General features: G+C 44.4%; 9 protein-coding genes across 10 annotated transcripts in view; 3 read left to right on the top strand and 6 right to left on the bottom strand.

The window, feature by feature from the left end:
• The first annotated feature begins 33 nt into the window (after positions 1-33).
• Positions 34-2,904, top strand: LOC119555327 (protein KRI1 homolog). The gene is made up of 4 exons (XM_037866658.1): positions 34-223; positions 291-1,792; positions 1,857-2,020; positions 2,082-2,904. The coding sequence occupies exons 1-4, from the start codon at positions 106-108 to the stop codon at positions 2,836-2,838; spliced, it is 2,541 nt and encodes an 846-aa protein (XP_037722586.1). The 5' UTR covers positions 34-105; the 3' UTR covers positions 2,839-2,904.
• Positions 2,848-4,518, bottom strand: LOC119555329 (differentially expressed in FDCP 8 homolog). Its single transcript, XM_037866660.1, has 2 exons — positions 3,718-4,518; positions 2,848-3,664 (listed from the first exon to the last, which is right to left on the bottom strand). Exons 1-2 carry the CDS (start codon positions 4,457-4,459, stop codon positions 2,952-2,954), a joined length of 1,455 nt encoding a protein of 484 aa, XP_037722588.1. The 5' UTR covers positions 4,460-4,518; the 3' UTR covers positions 2,848-2,951.
• A 769-nt stretch (positions 4,519-5,287) lies between these two features.
• LOC119553781 (larval serum protein 2) lies at positions 5,288-7,627 on the bottom strand. Its single transcript, XM_037864388.1, has one exon. The coding sequence runs from the start codon at positions 7,598-7,600 to the stop codon at positions 5,492-5,494; it is 2,109 nt and encodes a 702-aa protein (XP_037720316.1). The 5' UTR covers positions 7,601-7,627; the 3' UTR covers positions 5,288-5,491.
• Positions 7,628-8,717: 1,090 nt separating this feature from the next.
• LOC119553782 lies at positions 8,718-9,183 on the bottom strand. Its single transcript, XM_037864390.1, has 2 exons — positions 9,043-9,183; positions 8,718-8,987 (listed from the first exon to the last, which is right to left on the bottom strand). The coding sequence occupies exons 1-2, from the start codon at positions 9,070-9,072 to the stop codon at positions 8,769-8,771; spliced, it is 249 nt and encodes an 82-aa protein (XP_037720318.1). The 5' UTR covers positions 9,073-9,183; the 3' UTR covers positions 8,718-8,768.
• A 468-nt stretch (positions 9,184-9,651) lies between these two features.
• LOC119552520 lies at positions 9,652-11,658 on the top strand. The gene has a single exon (XM_037862138.1). The coding sequence runs from the start codon at positions 9,652-9,654 to the stop codon at positions 11,656-11,658; it is 2,007 nt and encodes a 668-aa protein (XP_037718066.1).
• A 446-nt stretch (positions 11,659-12,104) lies between these two features.
• LOC119554053 (Y-box-binding protein 1) lies at positions 12,105-16,127 on the top strand. Its single transcript, XM_037864793.1, has 4 exons — positions 12,105-12,528; positions 14,007-14,744; positions 14,809-14,909; positions 15,363-16,127. Exons 1-4 carry the CDS (start codon positions 12,378-12,380, stop codon positions 15,408-15,410), a joined length of 1,038 nt encoding a protein of 345 aa, XP_037720721.1. The 5' UTR covers positions 12,105-12,377; the 3' UTR covers positions 15,411-16,127.
• A 367-nt stretch (positions 16,128-16,494) lies between these two features.
• LOC119554682 lies at positions 16,495-18,041 on the bottom strand. Its single transcript, XM_037865684.1, has 3 exons — positions 17,739-18,041; positions 17,042-17,606; positions 16,495-16,984 (listed from the first exon to the last, which is right to left on the bottom strand). The coding sequence occupies exons 2-3, from the start codon at positions 17,561-17,563 to the stop codon at positions 16,571-16,573; spliced, it is 936 nt and encodes a 311-aa protein (XP_037721612.1). The 5' UTR covers positions 17,564-17,606; positions 17,739-18,041; the 3' UTR covers positions 16,495-16,570.
• A 97-nt stretch (positions 18,042-18,138) lies between these two features.
• Positions 18,139-19,740, bottom strand: LOC119554681. Its single transcript, XM_037865682.1, has 3 exons — positions 19,361-19,740; positions 19,065-19,297; positions 18,139-18,990 (listed from the first exon to the last, which is right to left on the bottom strand). The coding sequence occupies exons 1-3, from the start codon at positions 19,673-19,675 to the stop codon at positions 18,429-18,431; spliced, it is 1,110 nt and encodes a 369-aa protein (XP_037721610.1). The 5' UTR covers positions 19,676-19,740; the 3' UTR covers positions 18,139-18,428.
• Positions 19,741-21,428: 1,688 nt separating this feature from the next.
• Positions 21,429-26,180, bottom strand: part of LOC119554998 (tensin-3) — a 32,696-nt gene continuing 27,944 nt past the window's right edge. For both annotated transcript variants that reach the window (XM_037866139.1, XM_037866137.1), the window contains exons 4-6: positions 23,316-23,604; positions 22,898-23,178; positions 21,429-22,388 (exon numbers count right to left, since the gene is read on the bottom strand). In XM_037866139.1, the coding sequence (XP_037722067.1) occupies positions 22,161-22,388; positions 22,898-23,178; positions 23,316-23,604 (798 nt within the window). In that variant the 3' untranslated portion in view covers positions 21,429-22,160. The remainder of the gene's footprint in view (positions 22,389-22,897; positions 23,179-23,315; positions 23,605-26,180) is intronic.

Genomic DNA, 26,180 nt, shown 5'->3' with positions numbered 1-26,180 from the left:
CTTGCCCATCTCTAGCGATAACATCGATAATGTTATTTTACATTCGGCTATTATCGTAAACACGTGTGGAAGTTTATAAAATAATCCGGGAAAATAAACAAAATTATGAATAATAATCTGTTCGAGGGATCCGACGACGATGGGGAGGACCTGCAGTTGTCCACCAACAAGGACTATGCCAAGACCTACAACATCCTGCGCAAAAAGGAGCTGCTACAGAAATGTAAACTTGGAAACAGCATTCTACGATCATTTGCCATTTCTCAATTATATCACTTAATATTCCACAGATAAAGATCGTGGCTTGGATGTATCCGAGTCGGAATTCGATAGCGATAGCTCGTCCTCCGAGGAGGACGAGGTGGACCCCAAATTCGACCAGGACTTCTTCAAGACACTTTCCTCGCTGAAGAGTAAAGATCCACGGATTTACGACAAGGACGCGAAATTCTTTAATGAATCCTCCAGCGATGAAGGGGATAAGGATGAGGAATCCCTAAAGAAAAAGAAGAAAACCAAGCCGGTCACATTGAAGGACTACGAAAGAAAGGTGATCCTCGAGCACAATGGCAAGTTCGAGAGTTCGGATGAGGAGCAGCAGGAGAAGGAGCAGGAGGAGTTCCAGAGGGCCCAGTCACCCACTGCCGTGGAGGAGGAGAGGCGTCTTAAGGCCGAGTTCCGGAGTGTGATGAACCAGGAGGACGATGGCGAGGATGAGGAGTTTGGCGGTATCTTTAAGAAGCGCAGCAAGACCAAGGAGCAAACGGCTGCCGAGGAGGCGGACTTTGCCAAGTGGCTGGCGGGAAAGCAGGAGGAGATTGAGCAAACCGACAAGGAGCAGTTGGAGCCCCTGAAGCAGTACTGGAACAGCAGTAAGCTGACGCAGGGCGAGAGTTTTCTCAGGGACTATATCCTGAACAAGGGCTATGCCAACACGGATGCGTCCGCCATTCCCACCTACGATGAGATCGTTGGCGAAACTGCACCACTTTCCGAGGACGAGCAGGAACTGGAGAAGCAGGCCGAGTTTGAACACAAGTACAATTTCCGCTTTGAAGAACCGGATGCGGACTTTATCAAGCGCTATCCACGCACCATTGAACAATCCATTCGTCGCACGGATGACAAGAGGAAAGAAAAACGCAAGGAGCTAAAGGATCGCAAGGATCAGGAGAAGCAACAGAAGATGAAGGAACTAGACCTGATCAAGGAAATAAAGCGCAAGGAGATCGAGGAGAAGATACGAAAACTGAAAGCCGTCACGGGCAACGATGAACTCGGTTTCCGGGACGAAGAGCTCGAGGAGGACTTCGATCCAGCGGCCCACGATAGGCGAATGCAGGAGCTCTTCGACGATGAGTACTACAATGTGGATGAGGGCGAGGAGAAACCCGAATGCCCTTCGGACATCGACGAATTGGTGCTGGAAGATTGGGACAACTACGATCCCAGGCAGCATACTAATGACGGCGGTCAAGATTACGATGGTCACTGCGAGGACGAGGACTTCAACATGGACTGCGACTACGATCCGTCCACGTCTAAGCAACAACTCCAACAAGAGCTTATCGAAAACACGCGCGGTCGCAAAGGACGCAAGGGCAGGCGGAATCGCTTCATGGAGATGATCCAGGCGGAGAAGCCGGCATTCAATCCCGAGGACGAGAAGACCTACAGTGAGTACATCGACGAGTACTATCAAATGGACTGCGAGGACATCGTTGGAGATCAGCCGTGTAGATTTAAATATGTGGAAACCACACCCAATGATTTTGGTCTGACGATAGAAGAGGTAGCTTTTGTTTTAACCATTTCAAATTCTCAGAATTCTATAATTAATATGTTTTAATCTGCAGATCTTGCTGGCCAAGAACAAGGAGCTCAACCAGTGGGCTAGCCTTAAGAAAGCTGTCCAAAACAGGCCGGAACATGTAGAGAAAAAGGAGCAACGTCTGTACAAGATGAAGGCCAAGAACGAAGACCTAAAGCGAAAGATATTCAAGAGTCTGTATGGCGAAGGGTAAGTTACTTTCATTTTTAACTAATGAACAGGCATGAACTTAAACTTGGTTTCCTTGCAGATCTGATGATGAGGATCAGCCAGCTGAAGAGACAGCAGAGACAAAACCAGATGAAGCGCCAGCTCCAACTGAAACTTCTCAAGCCCCAACGGAAGTCTTATCTAAATCAAAGAGGAAACGTCTAAAGCGGAAGGCTGCCGCATCAGCAGCAGCGAGTTCCCCACAGCTTCCAAAAGAGGAACCCAAGCCAGCGACAGAAGACAACCAGGCAGAGGAAAACAAAAAGAAGGACGATCCGCCTACTAAGAAGAGTAAAACTGAAACTAAGAGCTCCGCACAGAAGACAGAAAATACGAAACCCAACAATGCCCTTGCCAATAACAAAAAAGAGCCTAAAAATGCAGAAAATGGATTCAAAAAACCACAAAATCAAACTCCAACTAAACCTGAACAGACAAACTCCAGCAATACTATCAAAAATGCGGAAGCTGCCCCTACAAAAACCGAAAAATCAAATGGAAATAACCCGTTCAATAAACAAAATGGAAAACCCAACCCGAGACAGCAGCTGCCACCAATTCATAAAAACCAAGGGGACAATAAAAAGTCACCCAAGAATGCAACAGGTGCCAATCCCTTCAAGAAATCCAACCAAAAAGCCAGCGGTCCCTTCCCAGCCAAGAAAACGAATAACTTCAAGGCGAAAAACAAAGTAAATAATACCACCAATGGAATAACCGACGATCGATTGAAGGCCTACGGCATAAATCCCAGAAAGTTCCACAAGCGGGAAAAGTATGGCAAGAAAGATAAGTAAAACGCCAGATTAAATCTAATAGTAATAGTAGTTATACATTTTGTAGTTACATCTTATGTACATATAACATATTAAAAACCAGCACAGTTTCAAGTGAGCTCTGATTGTATCAGTTATTCTGCAAGAGCCACTTCATCATCGGTGGCCACTTCGTCATCATCCTCGGAGCTCTTCATGCGATCCAGTTGGAGTCGCCGCTCCTGGATGCGAATGCACTTGGGGCATATCATATTTTTGCGAGTGAGGCAAACGCGGTGGTAAATGGAGTTGCACTGGTCGCATTTGATGCAGCCGTCGTCGAAGGGGAAGATCACCTCGTTGTTGCTGCAGATTTCGCAGATGTACGCCTGGGCGAGGCACATGGGGCAGGACCTTATGTGATCGTTGAAAGCCTTGAAAACTGCCTGCAGGAATTCGGTGAGGGCTCCGGACTCCACCTGCGTGAGATCCTTTAGGGAATAGAACTCATTGGACTGCGCCAGATGTCGTCTGCCGCCCAGTTGCTGATCCACCAGCTTCAGATCACTGGCGATCCTGCAGGCGGCCAGGTAGTGGCGCATGTGCACAAGATTCTGACGCAATTTCTTCACCGCACACAGCTTCTCCACGAACACAAACAGCTTGGGATTGTCCTCCTCCAAACGGATTAGGGGTTTGTTCAGGAACAACCGGATTTCCTGGAGAGCCGTGCGCGAAACTCGACGAGGGGAAAAGTCCCAGTTGTGGATAATGCGGGCTGGTATAAAGTTGCTATCGTTCCAGTTGCAGCGAGGACAGTAGTACAATCCACTATAGTCGCATAGACGTGGCTCAATCCAGGTGTTTTCTGGAGGAAACAATTGTTATTCGGAGGAACTGAAAAGGCAGACTATAACTCACTTATATTTAGCATAGTTCCGCACTCGGCGCACTTGTATCCCTGGGCGGCCAGTCCGATTTCCGGGCAGATCTCCGAGATGGGATGCTGGCGCTCAGAGACCAGGACATGGGCACATACCCTCTTCACCCCATCGATGCACTTTTGATGGACAAGGAAGCCGCAGTCGCTGCACACGTAGGAGTTTTGCACCACGCTCCAAATGATGGTGGTGCAGTGGTCACAGTAGTTCCTCTTGGCGGCTGCCTGCAGGCGACTCCGCTTGCCATGGTGTGGATGGTGGGGCACAAAGTGATGACCCACCACCGCCCGGATGGCGTTCATCACGACCATGTCTGAGGACAGGGACTGCTGCTCCTGGGCCTCCTCCAGTTCCTGCAGCGAGTATCGCAGATCCACCAGGTGCCGCACCAGCCAGCGTCGCTCTTCGCTGAGTTCCTCGCTCAGCAGGACGAGATCTCTGCAGTGGGCAATGGCCGCCTGGAGGTCCTGGATATTGGCATCGCTGGTGAAGATCAGGCGCCATTGCTCGCGCACTAGGGAGGCGGGAATGGGCAGCGCCCTGTACTCGCCCTGTGGCCCATTCTCCTCGGAGCCCCCGCCCTCGGACCCAGGTCCACTGGAGCCCCCAGTGCCAACTGTTGATCCCAGCGAGGATGAGACGTGCATCAGGGTGCTGGCACTCTCGTTGATCAACTGGGCCACCGTGCCCGGAATGCTGGTGAGACTGTCTCGCCAGCTCATTTTTGGGGGAAAACAAAACAATTGTTGCTACCTTTGTTGGAGGCAAGTGGTTCGGAACCAGCAATTCTGGTTCCAGTCGAACTGGTTCCTGGGGTCTAGAAATCAAGTTGGCAACTCTATAGTGGTCTAGAAAATCAGTTGTTGTCCCTTTTTACCTATTACACTTGAAAAAAAACAAGTAAAATGTTTAAAAATAAATAATCCTGTGTACTATTTTGACTTTTTCGTTGAACAAGTCTTGTTTTAAAAGAAATTTAAAAGTATGTAACAGGTAGAATAAGTGTTTCTGACCCTGTACTTAACCGGATCACTAGCCGAGTCGATCTAGCCATGCAGATGATATCTGGAACGATTCTATGGAGTTACACTGTCAGATAAAAGCGGAGCATAACAAGCTAATTTAATTTTTATTATTTAATCATGAATAGAATATTTCTTAAAGTCCCACATGAAGGTTTCAAGCATACCGCGTTCTCTTCAGAGCAAGGGGAACGAACTTGTTCTTAATTTAATCGGTTATAGTTTTTCGGTATAGAGCTAGAAATAAGAATGATTCATGTTTAAACTAATTGGGAATTACATACATAACACTTTTATAAGAAAAAATAAATTCTGTCTTGTAACATTGTTAAAAAAACTGTAAGGCCCTAAGAATATTTTTGAAATTAAGGGAACTAGTATTATTCCTGAAAATATTTGTCAAACGGATCGAACTATAATTACTCCTAAAATTTATATATATTTTATTATTGAAACTATATTTTTAGAACATACTTATTCAAAAAATAATATGATTATATGAAACGAAAGAAGAGAACACAGGTAAACTTGTTGTTAAGATACGTTTATTGTTGAATGGTCACAAGGTGGACTGACAAGTTAAGGGAAAACTGAGTTAAATTACGGCTTCTATGGGGGGAAGTGGATGATCTAAGAGATAACATATAAGGAATCAATATCGTTGGTTCGTAGGTGATCGTAGTCGTTTGAGATTCGTAACTTTCGTGTTCCCGGGGCCAAGGGATCTGGGATCTAAACCACGTTGGTGTGCTCGTCGCGGTGGAAGATCTTGATGTCGACGAACTTGAAGTTGTGGACATCGAAGTAGTAGTCGTGCTTCACCGGTCGGTTGAAGGGGAATCCGAAGGGCAGGGCATCCACGTAGCGGGAACCGTGTCCCACGCCGCAGCTGATCACGGGATCGTAGCCGGTGAACTGGGCCACCTCGGGCTGATGGTACGGGTAGACCATGTAGAAGAACTGGAACATCTGGCCGCCCTTCTTGCCGCGTGGCAGCATCATCCTGTTGGGCACTCCACAGTGGGCCTCCGACTGGTCGAGCTTGAACTTGTAGTCGCTGTTGGAGGCATCCATCAGCTTCTGGTAGAGCTCCAGGTAGGTGGTGCGATCGTTCACCCAGAAGGAGAAGTCACCGCTGGCGCGCTTGATGTGGTTAACACCAGCCTCCAGATGGACCTTGAAGTGCTCCAGCTCGAAGAAGTTCTGGTAGTTGTGCTCCAGCGGGATCTCGTGTCCGTGCTCATCGAACTTGGGTCCGATGAAGACCTTGACGACGGCCTCCTGGGCCTTGTCGGCGGTCACGTCCAGGGTGAACTCGAAGGGCTTGTGGTTGAGGCGCTGCTGGCGTGCCTTGATCACATAGCTGGCTCCCTTGTAGTGGGAGTTGCGGCCAAAGGTGTAGAGGGCATCGGTGGCTCCCTCCTGGTGGGGCTCCACATTCACGGCATTGCTGATGTCCGAATCGAAGTACTCGAAGTAGGTGGTCAGGCTCTCGGGCATGTGGACGGCATCGATCTGGACGCCCTCGTAGTAGTAGTCCTTCTTCTTGTACTCCGGATAGGTCTCCATCAGATGCCAGTAGTGGCCCACCAGGGTCTTGTACACCTCGTAGAAGATGGGATCCCGCATGGAGGTGTCGTAGTGCATGAACAAGCCGGGGAAGCTCTCCACACCGTTGGCATAGTGGTGTCCCTCGTTCACGATGAAGCGGTAGAGCTTGTCCAGGCTGCCGTAGAACTTCTTGTCCACACTGTCCATGTTGCCCTGGATGATGTTGCCCAGCGTGTTAACGGCCTCCATGTCGAACTTCTCGTTCTTGTGGATCCAGTCCATCACGCGCTGCGTGTACATCTCCACGTGCTCAATGTTCTCGTAGTTGTGACCATGGTAGAAGCTATGGTGGTTCTCCCGGTGCCACTGGGGTACTCCGTAGTAGGTGCGCAGGTTGCTGGCATAGCCGGACTCAGCGGGAACGTACATGTTGAAGGCAGGGACCTCGCCGAGATCGTGGGACAGGCGCTCTAGGTACCAACGGGCCAGCAGTTGCCAGTGGACATACAGGTACAGCTCACCACGGCGATCCTTGTTCAGCACATGCTCATCGCCGCCCTTGGTCCAGAATGGATAGTCCAGGTTGAAGTAGTAGTAGAAGGCATTGAAGCCGACATCCTCCAGGTAGTAGGCCAAATCGTGATCGTAGTTGAGGGAGCCATGGGCATTGGAGTAGTTGGCACGGATGACCACATTGTAGATGTTGTCCATCTGCTTGACATGGTGGAAGCCGTGCATCTTGTAGTGCTCGGCCCATTCCAGAGCCTGGCTATCGAAGAAGCTCCAGGGATGGATCTCGTACTGAGCCGGCAGGACCACGCCCTGCATATCATCGCGGAACAGACTGGCGATGGTGAAGGCATAGACGAAGAGCTGCTTGTTCACGTGCTGACGGGCCCAGAAGACGGCGTGCTGGAAGGTCTCCCAGTTCTTGGCGAAGTAGAACAGGCGGACCAGACCCACCGCATACTCCTCGTGCTTCTCGTACATCACCGACCATGTCTTTTCGTCGTTGAAGGGCTGGTGCTGCCACAGCTCGAAGAAGTGCTCCAGCTGGGCAGGATGCACATAGTCGGCCACATGCTCCCACGGCTTGTACTCCACGTAGCTGGCGGCGAAGGGGGTGCTGTAGACATCGTCCTGGTAGAGATGCTGCAGGATCTGGAAGACGAACTGCTGCTTCACCAGAAAGTCCTTGTCCGCCACCTTGGAGTCCAGGTGCTTGGCCTGGCCACCCAGAGCGGCCAGCAGAGCCACCGTAACAACTGCGATCGCCGTGAACGACTTCATCTTGTCGGTTCGATTCGAATCGTACTGCTGCAGTGATCGCTCCCCGTATTTATACCCCTGGGATTCTGGGTTTCTGCGATACGAAGATTGCAATCCGGCCAACGACCGGTCGCATCCGTAGCCTTGACACTCCTCCGCCGGATCTAATCGACCCCGGGAATCGAAAAATCGCTGGACCACTGCTGCATCCATAATTGCAGGCGATAAGACCTCCGATTAGGCAAAGTCATTCTCCTGCCAAAAGACATTATCTAAATTCAAGAATAAAATATATAGTAAAGAACTTTGTTTTGGCAGTGGAATCCAAAGGCACCTTGAAGATCTCTTTCTTTTTCAGATGATATCTGAGAGAACTTCTTAGAGTAAGTTTTCTTTAAAGTCCCAGAACATTGTCCACTTGTCAAAGAAGTCTTAAGCAATACTTATCAATGAAACTCTTGAATTTGTTTGAAAATAGCGATATTATAGATGGTTTATATATATATTTTAAGTAGAAAATACAAAATGAACTAAATTGTTTTCAGGGTGGTGACTTTTCTTTTCTAAGGAAACCTTTTTTAGAGTTTCTAAATATGTCACGAATATTTAGATATATACTTTTACTTATTAATATCTTTTATTATTTTTTAGCAATGCCAAATCAAACTTAATTTTTTCCTGTGTGATGACTTTTCTTTTCTATAGTTTATAATAGATGCTTGTGTTGTTTTCCACTCATCAACAGGTGACGGGCCCTCTTCTTCAACCCATTTAGAAAGCGATTATAATTACATTGCAAAGTTATCACCTGTCGATTAAGGTGTTACTATGCACAACACCTGATAAGCCTGCAATCGGCTTTGTTTGCCGGGTCGCCAAGTGATCGGGCGCATCTTTATCAACCGATGCTAAAAATATTCCAAATGGCAAAACACGGAGCATTAATCATGTTGCTGAAACAACAGCTCGGGTAGACAACAAAGAACAAAGGACCATCGAAAGACCCATAGTCCAATCCAGAACATATCGGTATAATACCATTCTCCAAAACAGACCCATCTTTAGATCTTCAAATGCATTGCAATTTACTCTACCTCTATTCTAGAAGTCCCCAAATTTTTGTAGAAGAATATAAACGTTCATTTAAACGGATAAATATATTATAAAACATTTTATGAGAAACCGGAATTTACGAAAAATAACCATTACGGAGAACATTGCTATCAGAGTTATTGGAAGGCTGAATCCGTGGCAATCGGCGAGCGACCTCCCGATTTTGGTCGGGGGTTACGTTCAGCACATCCCTCGGATGCTCCGGCCTTCGACTTTGACACGATGCTCTTGGCTCCGGAGATCTATAGAATTCCGTTGTCCTGCGGCGTGGATACATCTCACAAGTGTTAAAGAACTATGGAAATATATAAAAATAAGTTCAAAAGATTTTAAAATATAAAGCCACTTACTGGTTGATTGAAAGGCGGAGTGCTATCCATGGTTTGCAATTTGGAATTTTTTTATTGATTTTTAAATTGGTAAAAATTTAGAAATTTGACAACGACTTAGTTGGGTTACTCGAAAGATCTGATAGGAAACTGAAGTTCAAATCAAGGCTAACTATAGGTTTTTTTTGGTTACAAGTAGAACACTTCTTTCTTAGGCAAGTTAACATTTTCACAGGAATACAAAAAATATCTTCGAGATTGCAAGGGTATTATAAGATTCGCCTTATTATAGTAAATATTGCTGCGTCTTTCACAATGACTTTAAATGTTTTTATGATTCATCCGATTAAAGCCGACTATGCAGATTCGGAACAAACAATACCTTATCAGTATTCATGTTTAAGTATTCATTAACATTAACCCATAATTTAGTTCAGGTGATTCGTTGCTAGGGAGTTTTTCAGATAGACTTAAAAGATTGATGTTTGAAATGATTGTAAACATGATGGTTTCGTTAGCAAACTCTAAGTGTTTAAGCCATGCAATTTTCTGGAACTATAAACCGTTCCTCATAAGTAAGTTTCTCAACTGCACACCCCAAGAAAAGTCAGCTAATTAACTTCTCACGCAATGTTATTGCTAATTGGGGATTACGGCACCCTAGGGAAAAAATATTCTCAGGTCGGGTTCACCGAAAAGGGATTCTCCTGGTTAGTTGCCTTCTGGAACATGGAGTCTTTGGTGCTATTTTTGCTACTGGTTTTTTCGCCCGGTCTTTGGTCCCTGGCCGAGATTGCTTGTCGCATAGCCGTGAAGCAGAATGTCCAGGTGACCTATCTGTATCGCTGTACCAGCTGTCCTTCGTCCTTTGATCAGGAGCACTCTGCCTTGGAACTGGAGCTATATCGATGCGTGGGCAGTAGATTACCCATGGTGACCAGGAACATCGAGGCACATGAAGTGGAACCATTGCGAAACACGGACAGCCTAAGCATCTTCCACATTCCAGCGGGAGAAACAGGGGATTCCCTGGTTCGCCGCATCCTAGAGATGTTAAATCCCCGCCAGCCACGAAAGCACCTACATAAGTACCTGTTTATTTGGCCTGGTGCTGAGAGTAATCAGTTACTACGACTTTTCCAAGGCAGTTGGTCCAAGAAACTCCTCTACGGATTGGCTATAACCCATAAGGATAATGGAATCTTCGACTTTGATCCCTTTGCAGTGGGAGGTCTAAAAGTGGTTCAGCTAAAGGGAGAGGACATATATTACCCAATGAAGATGAAGAACTTAAGGGGTTACCCGCTGCGTTTCTCCATGTTCACGGACCCCCTGATGGCGGTGCCCAAGAATCCTGTCGAGACTGCTGGCTACAAGGCTGTGGACGGAGTGGCAGCTCAAGTGGCTGCCCAGATGTTAAACGCCTCGGTTACCTATGTCCTACCGTCTGATGATGAATCCTATGGGCGTTGCCTGCCTGGGGGAAACTTTTCCGGGGTGGTCAAAGACATAGTCGGTGGTCAGACCCACTTTGCACCCAACTCCCGCTTTGTGCTCGACTGTATTTGGCCCGAGGTGGAGGTGCTGTATCCCCATACTCGACGAGTACTTTACCTGGTGGTTCCCGCCTCCGAAGTTCAACCGGAATACCTGATCTTCGTGCGCGTCTTCCGGCGATCCGTGTGGCACCTGCTGCTGCTCACCCTCTTGGTGGTGGTGCTGATCTTCTGGGTGATGCAGCGGCTCCAGAAGGGGATTCCCCGCCGTGGGGTAACACAGTTCCAGGCCACCTGGTACGATATCCTCGAGATGTTTGGCAAAACCCATGTGGGTGAGCCGGCCGCAAGGCTTTCCTCCTTCAGTTCGATGCGCACCTTTCTCATGGGTTGGATCCTCTTCAGCTACGTCCTGACCACCATCTACTTTGCCAAACTGGAGTCCAGATTCGTGCGTCCTAGTTACGAGCAACAGGTGGACCAGGTGGAGGGTCTGGCCCACTTGGATGTACACATCTATGCGGTGAACACCATGTATGATGCAGTGCGTCCCGCCCTGACGAAGCACCAATATGGTCTGCTGGAGAACAGGAGTCAACCATTGAGCCTAGGCGTGACCACCTCCTACTACCAACTGCATGTCAGCCGGAGGGATCGCAAGGCGGCCTTTATAATGCGGGATTTCCACGCCCGGGACTTTCTGGCCCTCACCTACAACTCGCAGGCGGAGCGACCCGCCTACCACATCGTCAAGGAGTACCTGCGCTCCATGATGTGCACCTACATTCTGCCCAGAGGATCCCCCTTTCTGCATCGCTTGGAATCCTTGTTTAGTGGGTTCCACGAGCACGGCTTCTTCGAGCACTGGCGACAAATGGATCTGTTTACCCGGGATGGAACCTCGCCGAATGCCGAGGAGTTCTACGAGGATCTGGGTGACCAAACGGACACGGATCCCTCTTCCAGCGAGGCGGCAGTGCGTCACAAGAAGCGTGTGGTGCTCACTCTGGACATCCTCCAGGGCGCCTTCTACCTCTGGTCAGTGGGCATTGGGATCAGCTGCTTGGGATTTGCCCTGGAGCAGGCTCATTGGTTATGGAGGAGGCTAAGGATGCAGGATGAAACCAGTAATGCCTTGTAATGCATGTTTATTTACAAACCAAATGCTTAAAATAATATTAATACGATTTTTAATGGTGTTTGTCAACATGTAGAAACTTACTTTTGCTTAATAGCACCGAAACATAATTGTTCTTAATTTCCGAGATTGCAACGCATAACATATGTACATTTATTTATTTATTTAGTAATAAAATGCTTCCTAACTAAAATATACTTTTATTAAAAAACAATAATGAAATAGTATTAAATTAACAGAGTTAAAATAAAACTTCATAAAGTAGCAAACCAAATGAACCTGAAAAATGCTCTTACATGGTTTCAAATTACATTTGAATTCAAATTCAACGGCTGTTTAACAGAACGGCTCTGTTGCGCTTAACAGCACGCTAGAGACCACTGCCAGCAGTCCAATCGATAGCACCTATCGATCAACCCCCTGCAAGCAACCCTGCCTCCGGCTGTCATGTTTCACTTCCGGAGCTTGCGAACAAAATAGAATCGCTAAGGCAAAGAAAACCCTGCGAGTGGCGAGTGTTTTAAGATCACACTCACAAACAACATCCAAAGTGGTTAGTGGCAGCTGAGAGTTGAGTGCCAGTGAACCCGACGAACAGCAGACGGGCAGACGGATAACCCAGTGTGCGGCACTCGCGACGACCATCACCATCACCACCACCAACAACAACAGCCTCGTTTTTCCCGCTTTTCCGTAGCACACATAACAACTGCGCCAGAACGATGGCCGATGCGGAGAGCAAGCCACTGATCCCGGAGCAGCAGCAGCAGCAGCCGGAGCAGCAGAATCTGCAGGAGCAGGAACTCGAGCAGGAGCTGCAGGATGAGCAGCAGCTGCAGGGCAAGCCCGCTCCGCCGCCCAAGGAAGTCATCGGTAAGGATGCGATACGATTCGCTGCGAACTCACAGCCAAATCCCAACCCATTTCATTCATATGCGAGAAACACATGGCGGCTGCTACCAAAATAGCATTCGAAAAAAAAAGGAGAAGAAAAAAAAAGAACCAAGAAACATGCCTCCCTGCGTTCGTATGTGTGTGTGCGCGTGTGTGTGCGTGTGTGTTTGGGTCTTAAAATATACGCGCGTCGGCCATTTTGTGCGGCCAAAGGCAACGCATGTACATATGCACGAATGTTCGCGCCGCCGGCTAACCAAATTGAAAATTCTGCCTTTTGCCGGTCGTCTGTCTATACAACCGCCCACCCACCCATCCACCCCCTGCTTGCCCCCTCACCCCCACACAAAGAATCCCCCCATAGACATGCACACACATACAGACACAGCCAGGGCAACCCAATTTGTTAATGCGCGCGCATCACGAGTGCGAGCGAGACGGCAGACAGCCGGTGCGGGTGTGTGTGTCCATTGTTTTGGTACATCTATTTGTACGCACAGACATACGCACACCTGGCTTTGAGGCGATTCCAAAACACGAGACTAATAATGCAGCCAATGTTGCCAATCTGTCTTGGAATAACCGCCGTTATAATGCCATATTATCCCTACTTCAGTTTATTATGTAGATGTGTTTTCGAAACTGTAGTAACCCCAGTCACGATGGTTTTTACACCGAAATTTGTGGTCATAAAACTTTTATGGTCGAAATTACCATATTTTTGCACGCTTCAATGAGTTTAGAACATACGTTTAGGTTAGTTCGATTATATTGCATTGGCCCTTCATCATCCCTTAGTTTGTAATCTTTTCTATCAATCTAACCATGCCAAAGTTCTGATTATTAACCGTTTGGTCTTTAAAAACATTACTATAACTCAAAGAATTCTAATTTTTTAAGCCATTACTTTATTTAAAAAGCAATATAAAAGTACATACATTATATGCAACCATCTGTTTCAGCAATTTATTGGTCTTTAAAAACAGTACTATAACTCAAACAATTCTAATGTTGTAAGCCATTACTTTATTAAAAATGCAATATAAAAGTACATACATTATATGCAACCATCTATTTCAACGGCATTTCCAATGAATTCTTTTAAAACTACACGTTTTGACCGTTGTTAATCAGCAATTTATTGTTTGCTTAAACCTCGGAATATCTTACGCTTTAAGGACCATAAAATAGCTTTTTTGTTTTGCCATTTACTCCCAGTATGTATATTTGAAATGTGTTTATTGCGCAATATTAAGGGTACTGCAACTAATGTAAATTGTATTTTGCTTAGAAAATTCCTTGAACAAATTGTATTCTCATTACTTTAAAAGAAAACAACAAAATCTTTTAACTCAATTCATTGGCTTAGTTTTGAACAACAGCCTAACCATATTTTTCGCCCAAACTATTCCCCCAACCATCTAGAGTAATCACAATTTCTACCCTCACCATTGCAGCCACCAAAGTCACCGGCACCGTCAAGTGGTTCAACGTGAAGAGCGGCTACGGCTTCATCAACCGCAACGACACCAAAGAGGACGTCTTCGTGCACCAGAGCGCCATTGCCCGGAACAACCCCAAGAAGGCGGTCCGCTCGGTGGGCGACGGTGAGGTCGTTGAGTTCGACGTGGTCATTGGCGAGAAGGGAAATGAGGCGGCCAACGTGACCGGTCCGTCCGGCGAGCCTGTGCGGGGCAGCCAGTTTGCGGCAGACAAGCGCCGCAACTTCCGTCCCTGGATGAAGAAGAACCGCCGCAAGGATGGCGAAGAAGGTGAGGAGCTGGAGTCGCCGGCACAACAGCAGCAGCAGCAGGCACCGCCGTCCGTTGATGGCCAGCAGCAGCAGCAGCTTCAGTCCGGCCCTCGTCAGCCCCGTCAGAACTTCCGCCGAGGCCCACCCGGTGGACCGCCCGGAGGACCTCGTGGTGGCCCCCGAGGACCACCCGGCGGAGCTCCCGGTGGCCCCCGGCGTTACAACAACTACTATCCGCGCCAGCCGCGACGCGGTCTGGGCGGCGGTGATGGCAGCAGCGCCGAGCCCGGCGTTCACGACCAGAATCCCGAGGGACTGCAGCGAGGCGAGGGTCAGGGACCGCGTCGCGGTGGCGGCCCACCAGGCGGACCCCAAAGGCGCTTCTTCCGACGCAACTACAACAACGGACCACCGCCACCACGCCGCGATGGCGGAGAATACAGTGAGTAGAAATTGGTTAACTATTCCATAATATTCTTCGGCTAATACCATGATATCCCCTGCAGTTCAAGGCCAGGGACCGCCACGCCCTCAACAGCCACGTCCACGTCGCCAAAATAGGAAACCAAATGGCCCTGGCGGTGGTTTGGAGCAGCAGCCACAGCAGGTAATGAACTAATCACCACAACAGAAACAACTGAAACATCTTCGCCAAAGCAAAACTACGATAACACAACATCTAACTAGTAAACATCAGCAACAACCATCGGCAGCCATAGCAACAAGGTCTACGATAATAACATGGTGGCGGTCTTAAAAACGAACTAAATGCATTTCAGATGCGTTCATAATTAACCACTAACAACAACCACAGCCACTCGCACCCACACGAAATGCAGAAAAACAGCGAAAAGCGGAGAAAACTTAACACATAACTAACCTAGAGGCTTTGGGTCTAATATTCTTTTATTTTAGTCACCTGTAACTAATTGGCTAACAAACACACAGACACACATTTAATGTAAAACCGAAAACTGCATTTTATTTTGAACAATTCAAATTTTAAGTTTACTTATCATTATGATTTCTACCCCTCGCTATCCCCACACAAAAACCCTAGAACGGCGCTCAAGAGCTGCAAAACACAACCACAGAGAGCACTGCATAGAAAGGACCGTCGAACCGTCGTAAAACATCAGCAGTAGCAGTAGCAGCAGCATATAACAACAGTCGCAGCAGCAGCACATCAACATCCAGCAGCAATTACTGCAAAATGATGCAACAACACCAGCGAATATTGCAGCACTTTGCCAAATGAGCCGCCGCGTTTTTTCGGTTTGTTTGCTTTTTGTTTTGTTTCGGAGGGCAGCAGAACGAATTGTAAATCTAATACATCCAACATCTAACAACAGCAACATGAAAATGTATATCAAATTCAAAAAACCAATTTCTATCATGCCTGGCCGTCAAAAGTTGCATAAAAAGTCGAATTGTATTAATTGAACAACAGTAAAAACAAAAATAAATTCAAATACGCCCAGCAATTTAGACAGCGCCGGTATATACCATTTACCTTAATGATTATTAACAAAATTTTATTTATTCTTGAAACCCTTCTCGAACGTTGTTACGTTGTGCGTTAAGCGAACCCATAACTCTAAGTTTCTCGTATTAAAGAACAACATTAAACACTCAAGCCCACACACAATCTTGTCCCATTTATACATCATCCTAAACCGAGAAATTCGAGAATCAGACGGAAGCAAGGCCCCACTTAATGTATCAAAAATATAAAAGCAAAGCAGAGCAAACAAACTTAAGTGAGAGAGAAATATGTAATTCACAGCAAACAAACTAAAAAAAAAACTGTAAAAGCAAAGCAAAAATATACAACAAATGCAAGATGGCAACAAAAGAAAAGTAAAAAAAAACTTTAAAAACGTATTGGAAAAAATAAAAAAATTGAAAAACACTGGCTTGGTTTTTGTAATTTTTGTGTGGGAATTGTAGGATATTATACCCCATTTACTAATTTTACTAAATAGCATTTTAAATATTTATCAGATTTGAAAAATGTTATGTATGTGTAGACAAATTAAAAGTATTGGGATCAAAAACTTGAAAATTTTCTAATGAATTCAAAACACCCGTCTTTAAAATCTATAATCTATATTGCTTTTTTCTGGTATAAAATATATTAAAATCAATTGAGAGCATACCTTTTCAGCCATAACTTAAAAACAATGGACATCAGTTGAGCAAATTATTTAATCTGCGTTATAAGCTATAATCTTAGGCTAATTTAAGTGGTATTGGCGCGGCTGGATGCTACAGGTTGGTGGTCAAGGATGTGACGGTCGAAATGTTCAATCGCTCCAGCCGACCCAAAACAAGTAGCTCATCAATGGAGCGCTTGGCGTAGAACTTTTGTTCCTCGCTCAGGCGCAGGAAGGCGTGGGCCCAGGCTTTGGCATAGGATTCGGCTTCGGACAGGGCGCTGGCGTCGAACAGGAAGCCGCTGTCCGTGGCCTTGGGCTCGCTTGCCACATGCCTGGAGCCCGGGGAGGCGTGCTGAACATCCGATGGGTCCAGCTCAATGGGCAGCATGTTGTGGTCTTCCGTCTCCGCCGTTTCGACCTCTTCCTCCGGCTCTGGCTCTGGCTCAACGGACAGGTTCTCCTCGGAAAATAGCTTCAGCAGAGGTCGGTCCTTGGAGGATTCCAGATCATGCTCCGAACCCGGCTAAAAGTGAAGTGATTTCAAACTATGATTTTATTCAGTAATCAACAACCCACTTACAGTCTGCTCCACGGCACTCTCCTCCTCCAAGTGAACTTCCATTTCGTCCTCCACATCGCTGTACTGGTTGAGCGGATCCATGGTGACCTCGTACAGTCTCTCGCACTGGGTGGCATAGGAAGAAGGACGCTTGGTGGTCGACTTTTGGCTGCGCGGCGCCTGTGGAACGGCGGTGGGCGCGGGGGCGTGGTTATAGGAGAGACTCCCATCGGTGAGATGGGCATTCTGCTTGAGATACCGCACATGGCACTTGTGGATGCGCAGGTTGGAGGTGGTGCCGCCCGTGGACTGCATCACACGCTTGCAGCCGATGCAGAAGTAGCGCCATTTCAGCTTGGTCCCATCGGAACGGGCTATCTCCCGGTAGACGTTCCACACGGAGCTCCGCTTGTTCTTCTTCACCAGCCGGTACTCCCCGGTGTTGATCTTGAGCAGGATGTCCAGCTGCGCCTCGGTGCACTTCTCCTCCTCCTCGGGGGCGTTGATTATAAACATATTTCGCCTGGGAATCCTAATGGTCATAGCAAAAACACAAACAGCCGGAGTGGCAAGCCAGGTGGCATCACTGGCGGGCCATTTTCGATAACAAATATAATCGAAATCGACACCCAAGAATAAATAAAAAAATTAATTTAATAAATTATAGGTATAATTCATTTATAAATATATTTGGAATTTATAACATTATTTATCTTACCAATAAATTAAATCAAATCCAGAAATGAAGATTACTTTGGCAACCAAAGTTTGAATTCCCTTGCTGCATTAACCATATTATGCAATTTTAGTTATACGCATTTTACAGAAGCCGTATAATTGCAAATATTTGTATATACCGATAGTTCCCATTATCTGATATAGTCGTTTGATTTTCACATCTAAATTCTGAAGTATTAACATAATGTTACTTTGTTGCAAACTTACTAAAATCATAATACTCTCTGCAAGGGTCTACAAATTTAATAATCCAAATTAAAGGGCATAACTAGAAATGTTTTTTGTCGTATGCCACAATAAAACTAAAATTATTGGCTTCGACCTTTTTATTTTAGTGTAACAAAATTCTAACCGATTTGAGTTTATTTATTTATCAAAAATGTAGGGAAAAATGTTATTTTTATTTTATTTCAATTAAAATCTTAGGTATTTTATTCGCATATCGACATTATCTTAACTTATTAAATTGAGCCACTGCCAAATTCAATACTTTGCCATGCCGATTGATTACTTTTGGGGGTGATTTTCTTAGTTTGTCGGACATTTTGAAATTAATTTGCGTGCGTTTTGTAAGTAACAAATGAGGTATGAATAGTTAAATATATTTAAACATATCAAGAATCTTATTGTGTGGCGGCTCACTCAAATTTTAGAAACATATTTATGATGCTTACTTAGAACTAAGTAAATCCATGAAGTCTTTGTGAAACGACGACATCTCACGCACAAAAAACTTCATCAGTTTACATTTTTTCCGTTCTATGATCAGTTTTTCCTCCTCTATTTCCATAATTCTGGCGGCTCTTTTGCGTTTAGTTCTCTTCATTTCTTCGATCGTAGAGTTCTGTTGGTCGAGTTCCTCCTCATAGTTCTCCTGAGAATGTACAGTGGATGATTCTTCTTCTATTTCCCTAATAATGTTGTCCTTCAGAATTCGAAGTTCGTCCACGTCATCCTGGGAGTCATCTTGGTCCTCGCCTAGGTCAAAGCTATCCCTCTTAATTGTCCCGGCTTTTAGCTCCTTGGAGTAATGTTTGTCCTTCAAGGTTTCATCATGTTGACTGGAAAACGAATTATTTTCGCTTATTTTGGTGGATTCATTTCCAGAGTTATCCGATTTTCTAGGCTTGTCTCCCACTACGTTCTTTTCGGCATTAAATATCAAGTTTAGGGTCTCGAAATATTCCCACTGGGATGGCTCTCCGGTTGTTTTTTCCAAGTGAGCTTCTCGTCTGAGAAAGAAGATCATGCATTATTAAGTTGAGTATTATATGAAACACACAATTCATTTAATTTGTATTTATACCTATAGCGTTGGGCCATATCATCAATTTTGTTCTTTACTTCCGTGAAAGTGAAGTGAAGGGACTTCATTTCACCGGTCATTTTCCAGATAACCTTGACCCGGCGACGGGAGTCCCGCAGATCGACGCAGTTGGCTGCCCAGAGCTGAAGGAGCAGCTCGGTAGCGTGGAAGGACCACTCCGATGGCTTGAAATTGCTCCAGGTTATGCGGCGCTCCGGCGGAAGATCAGCTTCCTGGAAATGCACATGGCAATTGGATTTAGCTGGTACTTATCAGGGAAGTGGCGCATGGCATACCTGTTCGACGGTGGGCTCCACATCCGAGAATGTACCGGCGCTGGGATCCTGTCGCCGCAGGTACTCCACATGGCATTTGTGGGTGCGCAAATTCGACGTGTTGAAGGATCGCATGACGCGCTTGCAGCCGGTACAGAAATAGAACCCATTGATGATGGCGCCATCGGTGCGGACTACCTCCCGGTAAACCTGCCACACGGTGCTGCCGTGTTTCCGCCGGAGCAGGCGGTACTCGCCGCGGAGCACCTTCATCGAGATCTCCCGGCCGGACTCCTGGTACTTCGACTCTTCGTGCAGCGTGCGCGCCTCAATCATCTCGCTTCGCCAAATGAAACAAACAATTGTCAAAATTTAATAAACAATATGCAACTTAGGGATGTGCAAAATGCACAGATATTTTTGGAATAAAAGTATATATCGATATCGTGATATTTTTACCGATATATCGCAGTTTATTTATAATATATTTTTCCAGCCATCAGCGCGTAGTATCAGTAAAAGAGGGAGATAGCATCAACGTAAGTGCCAGTAAAAGAGGGAAATAGCACCAACGTAATTGTCAGTAAAAGAGGGAGTCTAAAAATAAAATATACAAAATACAACTCGACCAGGGATGGAGAAACATCGACGGCTCAATATCGATATGCGATTGGCGACCATCTCTGTTTTATCCACACCACTAAAACTAGTCGAGACAGCAACCACGCAAATTTTAAAATTGGGTTAGGTTTCTATTTCTTTATTTGTCTCGCTTTATGAATCCGATTGAATTCCGATATCAATGGAAATAATTTATAAATTAAATCAAAAAATGTGCTCGCCCCACGTTGTTGTGTATCTCCAATCACACGGCATATTTGGCACAATGGACGATAAATCCGCCCAAAGGAAAAATATTATTCAAAACAAATTTTTTAAGAACATTGTGTAACAGTGGGCTTGCCTTTATTCCAGCCCATAAAAAAGGGCTTGAAACTTTATTGGACTACTGTGTCACTCAAAAAGCATTTGCCATGTGGCGTTTAAAATGATTTCAACCCATTTTAAAAATAAATATTTGAATGTAGAATATTAGGGAATCTAACCACAAATTCATAGAGGTATCCCACATCAAAATCGGTAACCAATAACTCAAGTTATGGAATCTAGAAGTGCATTTTTGGGATCCCAATCTGAAATCCATGGAAATTACGGAAAAATCGTACATGAAAATGGGTAAAAAATGTGACCCTCTTTTAAAAGAAATATTTGAGTGTCGAACGTTAGGGAATTCAACCACAAATTCATAGAGGTATTCCACATCAAAATCGGTAGCCAATAACTCAAGTTATGGAATCTAGAAGTGCAGTTTTGGGTTCCCAATATGAAAATCATGGGAATTACGGAAAAATCGGACATGAAAATGGGTTAAAAATGTGACCCTCTTCTAGCAGAAATATTTGAATGCAGAAAGTTAGGGAATTTAACGACAAATTCAAAGAGGTATCCCACGTCAAAATCGGAATCCAATAACTCAAGTTATGGAATCTTGAAGTGCAGTTTTGGGTCCCCAATCTGAGAACCATGGGAATTTCGGAAAAATCTGACATGAAAATGGGTGAAAAATGTGACCTTCTTTTAAATGAAATATTTGAATGTAAAAAGTTTTGAAATTCAACCACAAATTCATAGAGGTATCCCACATCAAAATCGGGTTCCAATAACTCAAGTTATGGAATCTATAAGTGCAGTTTTGGGTCCCCAATCTGTAAACTATGGGAATTTCGGAAAAATTTGACATGAAAATAGGTCTTTTTAAGGAAATATTTTAATGTAATAAGTTCGGAAATTCAACCATAAATTCATAGAGGTATCCCACGTCAAAATCTGGATCATATGTATAACTTAAGTTATGGAATCCAGAAGTTCGATGACTATGATTCGACTCTATGATTCGATACTATGATTCGATTCTATGATTCTACTCTTTGATTCGACTCTATGATTCGAGTCGATGCTCGTTGAAAGGCCCATTGCGGGGCTCATTGCGAGGGTTACAATATATATATGTAAGACAAAAACCAAGAAATTTTGCAAGTGTTTTCCATTTATTTTATTACACAAAATACATAGAGTTACAGTATAATTGATTATTTATTTAGTTCATCTACACTATCTAGCTAGTTGTCTGCATTAATGGTACATCAAATGGACCGCAAAAAGAATACATTGTACCCATCCCGCAGCAGCACTCCAAATCCCGGCAGCCCCACCTTGATTTCCCCGCCCAAAAATTAACATTTAATCCGACTGCCCCATTCAGATGTCTGTCTGATGCACCTGCCACTCAGCAAAAACCATACAAAACAAAAAAAAATGTTAAAAACGCGAAAAATAATAATCACTTGATGTCTGTTTGCGTATACATATTGCATGTTTTTTTTTCCACTTTTTTAATCAGTTTCGCAAAAATGATTTGAGCGTATTCCGTATATTTGTGTATGCACACGGCCCATTGCAACCACAGCCACCGACGTAGCCGCCCACGTAGCTGATTTTATTATAAATTTTAATAAAAATTTGTGCACTTTTTTTGTAGCACCTGGCGGCCGGATAGGTCCTACAGATGGCCCATCGCCGGGCAGAATACACATGGACATGGAACCTATTTATCGGTAGCCACGTCAACCGTCGTCAGCACAGCCAATTACGCAAATTAAACAGATTGTTATCCTGTCTCGACCCGGACAATGCGACAAGCCGGGCAGCTTAATTCAATCAACGTGACATAATTACTTAATTAATTAAGTGCGCCCAGCGGTCACACATTCAAATCGGCCATCATTTTGCGAAAGTCATTCAGCGAGCCGTACATCTCAAAGTCCGCTCCTCCGTTCCCGCTACCGCTTCCGCCCCCGTAGGCGGCCTGCGACCGCTGCGATCGGGTGTTGGGGGGGCGTGGCAGGGTCAGCGGCACGGGCAGAAGCTCCGGCATAACCGAGTGGTGAGTGATGAGCGCCTTCAGGGAGCTGAACTCCTTCGTGAAACCCTGAAATGGAAAATAATACAAAATTAAATAGGGACAGAATAATCACTGATCAGGGGGATTTCCATTTGATATAGATATTATATAGACTTATATTACAAATTTCTACATTTTCTGGTAATAAGTTTGAGCAATATGAGGTTATAGTTGTAATCTTAAAGTGTTTTTTTAATCATAGCTCTGTTTTTAGACCCTATATATACTATATATACTATATATATAACAATACAAAATGAAATAAAGATAGAATAATCACTGATCAGATGGATTTCTATTTTATCAGGGGCTAAAACTTAAATAAAATAATATTCTTTAGATATTATATAGACTTATATTACAAATTTCTACATTTTCTGGTAATAAGTTTGACCAATATGAGGTTATAGTTATAATCTTAAAGTGTTTTTGAATCACAGCTTTGTTTTTAGGCTCATAAACTTGTTTTAATAATAAATTGAGTAGTATCAAAAATTATTATTATGTAATATATCTAATATATTATTACTATTCACCTTAATCTTGTACCCCCTTTGCGTCCTGAGGATCAGATAATGTGCAACCCTTGGCGATGGGGGCGGCACTCGAAGGGACAGGGCGAAACAGCCGGGCTTAGTGCTGCTCTGGCGCACCAGAAAGGCACCTGGACTCTGTCGGGATAGGACCTCCAGGGAGATTTCCCTGGGAATCCCGGCCTGGAACCAGGCGGCCCCCTTCAGCTCCTGCTGTTCCGAGAGGCTGAGATTATCCAGGCGCAGGGAACCGTGGGCAGAAAACAACTTCGGACTGGAGTTGGCTGTGCAAAAAATAATATAAAATTTATATTTATGATGTTTAGAATACAAAACTGAGTAGCATTCTTAGAAAATTACTAATTTCTCTTTCATACTTAATTTAAAATGTTTTTAATTGATTAAGAAATGAAGCACCTACCACTGCAAGTCTCCCTTAGATACTTCTTGTTGCTGGCGGGCAGCTCCACCTGCAATCGCTGGGTGGCACTCTCCAGAGCGGAGAGTGATTGGCGGCAGGAGTCGCCGAACTTGCTGGCCACGTACTTGTCCGGCTCACAGATGGCCTCGTTCACATAGCCGTCGGAGATGGTCTGAGTGGACCCGCACCCGGACCCGGAGGTCAGGGAGGAGCCGCAGGTGCTGTGCACCAGGGGACGACTGTCCTCGGTGCCCCGCAAGAGGCCGATACCCATGGTCAGGCGCTTCACCTGCGAACGGATTGCAATGCACAGAGAGAAATAGTAAGGCGGTTAAGTCGGATAAATAATATTAAAATTTAAGTATTTGGTTTAAAACTGGTAATTTATTAAGCTTATAAGAATGTTTAATTGTGTTGCTGTATATTAGGATGTTTGAAGTATATTAGAATAAAGAGTTACATCTTAATTTTTAAGTGGAATTTAAAAAATATGTATTATTTTATTTAAAAAAATTGTTTTCACTTTAAAAAAATTCAAAATATTATTTTTTTCTTTTTCAAGCGGGAAATAAAACCCAGATAATAAGATTTATTCGAGAAGTTTTATATAAAACTCATTGAAAAACGATTGCTTATGAATTTTATCTTAATGGGTATTTTAAAACATAAAATTAACAAACTAAGTTAGTTTATCTAACTAAAAAAAATTAAAACTGTATCTGATCCAAGAATTTAAACTTAGTAATATCTCCTTTATCGAATTTTCGAGGTATTCCAATTTAATAAAAATGTTGTAACGCCTAATTGTGAGCACTAACCCATCAATTATCTTTCAGTGAGCCAACTACTATACATTTTGCATGTTGCATGTTGTCTGCCAATTTGGCAAAGTTTTTGCATTGCTATAATGGCGAATTCGGGACTACTGTTGTCCGACCAGTATCGGGGGCAGGTGTGCATTCGTTCAGGGATTTGTGGCCCCTCCCCCAATGGCACATCTCCATCTCAGCCCCCCCCGTAAAATCCAACAAACATCAAACACACTTTAGCTCTCACAGTCAGAACCACAACAACGTACATACCTCCCAGTTGGTGTTTTACCACTTTTAAACCACCCCCTCGCCCCCTCAAAAACAACCGAGATTGATGTGTAAAATTTTTGGTTACCAATAAAATGTTAAACAGTGTTTGCCACGCCCCCTTTGGGCCGCACTACGCCCACCCGGCAGCCGCTGGCTTTTGCGGCAAATTACTTTGAAATGAGTTGGAGCCTGAATGGAAAGTTTCTGCTGTTGGCTGATACTGCCTTTGGGTTTGGTCTTCCTTTTTGCAGCTTTAAATTGTTTCCCATTGCGTTGCGTAATTAGCAGCCTAAACGTAAATTGGACTTGGTTATTTCCTCGTAATTTGCGATAATTATGTTGATTTTATGGAGATGAAAGGCGATTTACTTGGCCGGCATTGAGGATTTCTGCGTCGATTCAGGCTGGCGTTTTTCTTCAATTGCAGCTAATTAAATTGGCACATTGGCGGCACTTGGCTGTCGTTAAGTATGCAATCAGAGCATCGTGCCAACCTAATGCCCCCATTATGCTAATGGCATCGGAAGGGAGCCCAGACCCACAAACCCCCCACGCATTATGCAATGCAGCCCAAAGGACCAGAACTTCCAACTGCCAGACAAATCCGGGCTATAAAGAATGCAGCAAAGGAGTGGAAGGGGAATTTTCCAAGGTATTTTTCCCAGACAATGGCACAATAGACGTGTCTAAGCCGCATTCACAGCATCAGTTCTCCTTCTGCCATTTGATTTTCTCGCATTTTCCCTGCCTTGTTATCTGTGGAAAACTTTTCACGTTGCCTACTTTCGTGCGGCGCCGAGGAAAAGTTGTCCCATTGTCCTTTTGGCAAGGATTCCATTCCCTAGGCCTAAAAACACGTGACAACGGCAACTGGCTGTCGGATGCATTTGGCGCTGTTGCTGCGATTTATGTGTCATAAAGTCAGTAAGTTAACGGCATTTGCCTGCCATCCGCCAGGACTCCAATTTTCCATTTTCCATTTTCCAACTTCAAACTGCACTACAGGAAAATGGCAAGCATTTAACGCGCTGCCATAAAATTGTTTAAGTAGGAAGAAGTTATAAATGGTAATGGGGATTTGGTTTGAGTTGCTGCCAACAGAGGAATGTAATTAGTTTGTGAAGCTGACTGTGTTTCACTTAAGGATTATGGACTGCAATTAAGCTCTAGTTAATTTAAATGCCAAAGTTCAGAAGTTGGTACCTATTTATACACGATAAATGCTTATATATTGTTTATTAGCACTACCTAATGGTATATTAGTAAGAATTTTGAATATTGTTAGATGAGGAATTGTCTTTGATTAAAAAGAAGCTAATATTTCTCCTTATTTAGGTATACATGGGGTTTCTGAAACAAAAAGTATAAGTATATTTCCATATTTAGACCTTTTATTTAAGCGAATTTTCATTTTTAGAGCTCTATCTTTTGATAAAAGTGTCTGATATAATCCCTTTTATAAGGACATAAAATATTTGTGATTGTTTTTATATTTTTTTAAATATTCTATAATATTTTTCTCGGTGTCCTTCCATTTTTGTTCCATTTTAGTTGTGTGCACTACACCTTTGCTAGTGGCGCGTGCCAAAGTGCCGTAACTCGAAAATTTGCATTTGTGCAAATTAATTTAATGAACTCTTTTTCGGCTGCAGGTTTAGTGGCGAAAACACTTTCCCAGTGGAGTACGTACTACAGATACAATTGCTTCTGAGTTCGATTCAAGCAGCGTAATTTTGGCCAAGTGCTTTAAGCTGAGCCAAGCAGAAAATTTAAAATACAAAAT

The sequence above is a fragment of the Drosophila subpulchrella genome, chromosome 3L (genome assembly GCF_014743375.2).
Source record: "Drosophila subpulchrella strain 33 F10 #4 breed RU33 chromosome 3L, RU_Dsub_v1.1 Primary Assembly, whole genome shotgun sequence".
Taxonomy (NCBI): Eukaryota; Metazoa; Arthropoda; class Insecta; order Diptera; family Drosophilidae; genus Drosophila; species Drosophila subpulchrella.
This window is presented reverse-complemented; position numbering and strand designations above follow the sequence as displayed.

Bases quoted from the DNA above. Each gene is read 5' to 3' on its own strand.
- LOC119555327 (XM_037866658.1), top strand. From the start codon at position 106: ATGAATAATAATCTGTTCGAGGGATCCGACGACGATGGGGAGGACCTG. The intron at 1,793-1,856 runs GTAGCTTTTGTT...TTTAATCTGCAG, and splicing joins TTGGTCTGACGATAGAAGAG to ATCTTGCTGGCCAAGAACAA. The intron at 2,021-2,081 runs GTAAGTTACTTT...GTTTCCTTGCAG, and splicing joins AAGAGTCTGTATGGCGAAGG to ATCTGATGATGAGGATCAGC.
- LOC119555329 (XM_037866660.1), bottom strand. From the start codon at position 4,459: ATGAGCTGGCGAGACAGTCTCACCAGCATTCCGGGCACGGTGGCCCAG. The intron at 3,665-3,717 runs GTGAGTTATAGT...TGTTTCCTCCAG, and splicing joins CGGAACTATGCTAAATATAA to AAAACACCTGGATTGAGCCA.
- LOC119553781 (XM_037864388.1), bottom strand. From the start codon at position 7,600: ATGAAGTCGTTCACGGCGATCGCAGTTGTTACGGTGGCTCTGCTGGCC.
- LOC119553782 (XM_037864390.1), bottom strand. From the start codon at position 9,072: ATGGATAGCACTCCGCCTTTCAATCAACCA. The intron at 8,988-9,042 runs GTAAGTGGCTTT...ATATTTCCATAG, and splicing joins CTCCGCCTTTCAATCAACCA to TTCTTTAACACTTGTGAGAT.
- LOC119552520 (XM_037862138.1), top strand. From the start codon at position 9,652: ATGTTATTGCTAATTGGGGATTACGGCACCCTAGGGAAAAAATATTCT.
- LOC119554053 (XM_037864793.1), top strand. From the start codon at position 12,378: ATGGCCGATGCGGAGAGCAAGCCACTGATCCCGGAGCAGCAGCAGCAG. The intron at 12,529-14,006 runs GTAAGGATGCGA...TCACCATTGCAG, and splicing joins GCCGCCCAAGGAAGTCATCG to CCACCAAAGTCACCGGCACC. The intron at 14,910-15,362 runs GTAATGAACTAA...CAAAAACCCTAG, and splicing joins TGGAGCAGCAGCCACAGCAG to AACGGCGCTCAAGAGCTGCA.
- LOC119554682 (XM_037865684.1), bottom strand. From the start codon at position 17,563: ATGACCATTAGGATTCCCAGGCGAAATATGTTTATAATCAACGCCCCC. The intron at 16,985-17,041 runs GTAAGTGGGTTG...CTTCACTTTTAG, and splicing joins AGAGTGCCGTGGAGCAGACT to CCGGGTTCGGAGCATGATCT.
- LOC119554681 (XM_037865682.1), bottom strand. From the start codon at position 19,675: ATGATTGAGGCGCGCACGCTGCACGAAGAGTCGAAGTACCAGGAGTCC. The intron at 19,298-19,360 runs GTATGCCATGCG...GTGCATTTCCAG, and splicing joins TGGAGCCCACCGTCGAACAG to GAAGCTGATCTTCCGCCGGA. The intron at 18,991-19,064 runs GTATAAATACAA...CTTCTTTCTCAG, and splicing joins GATATGGCCCAACGCTATAG to ACGAGAAGCTCACTTGGAAA.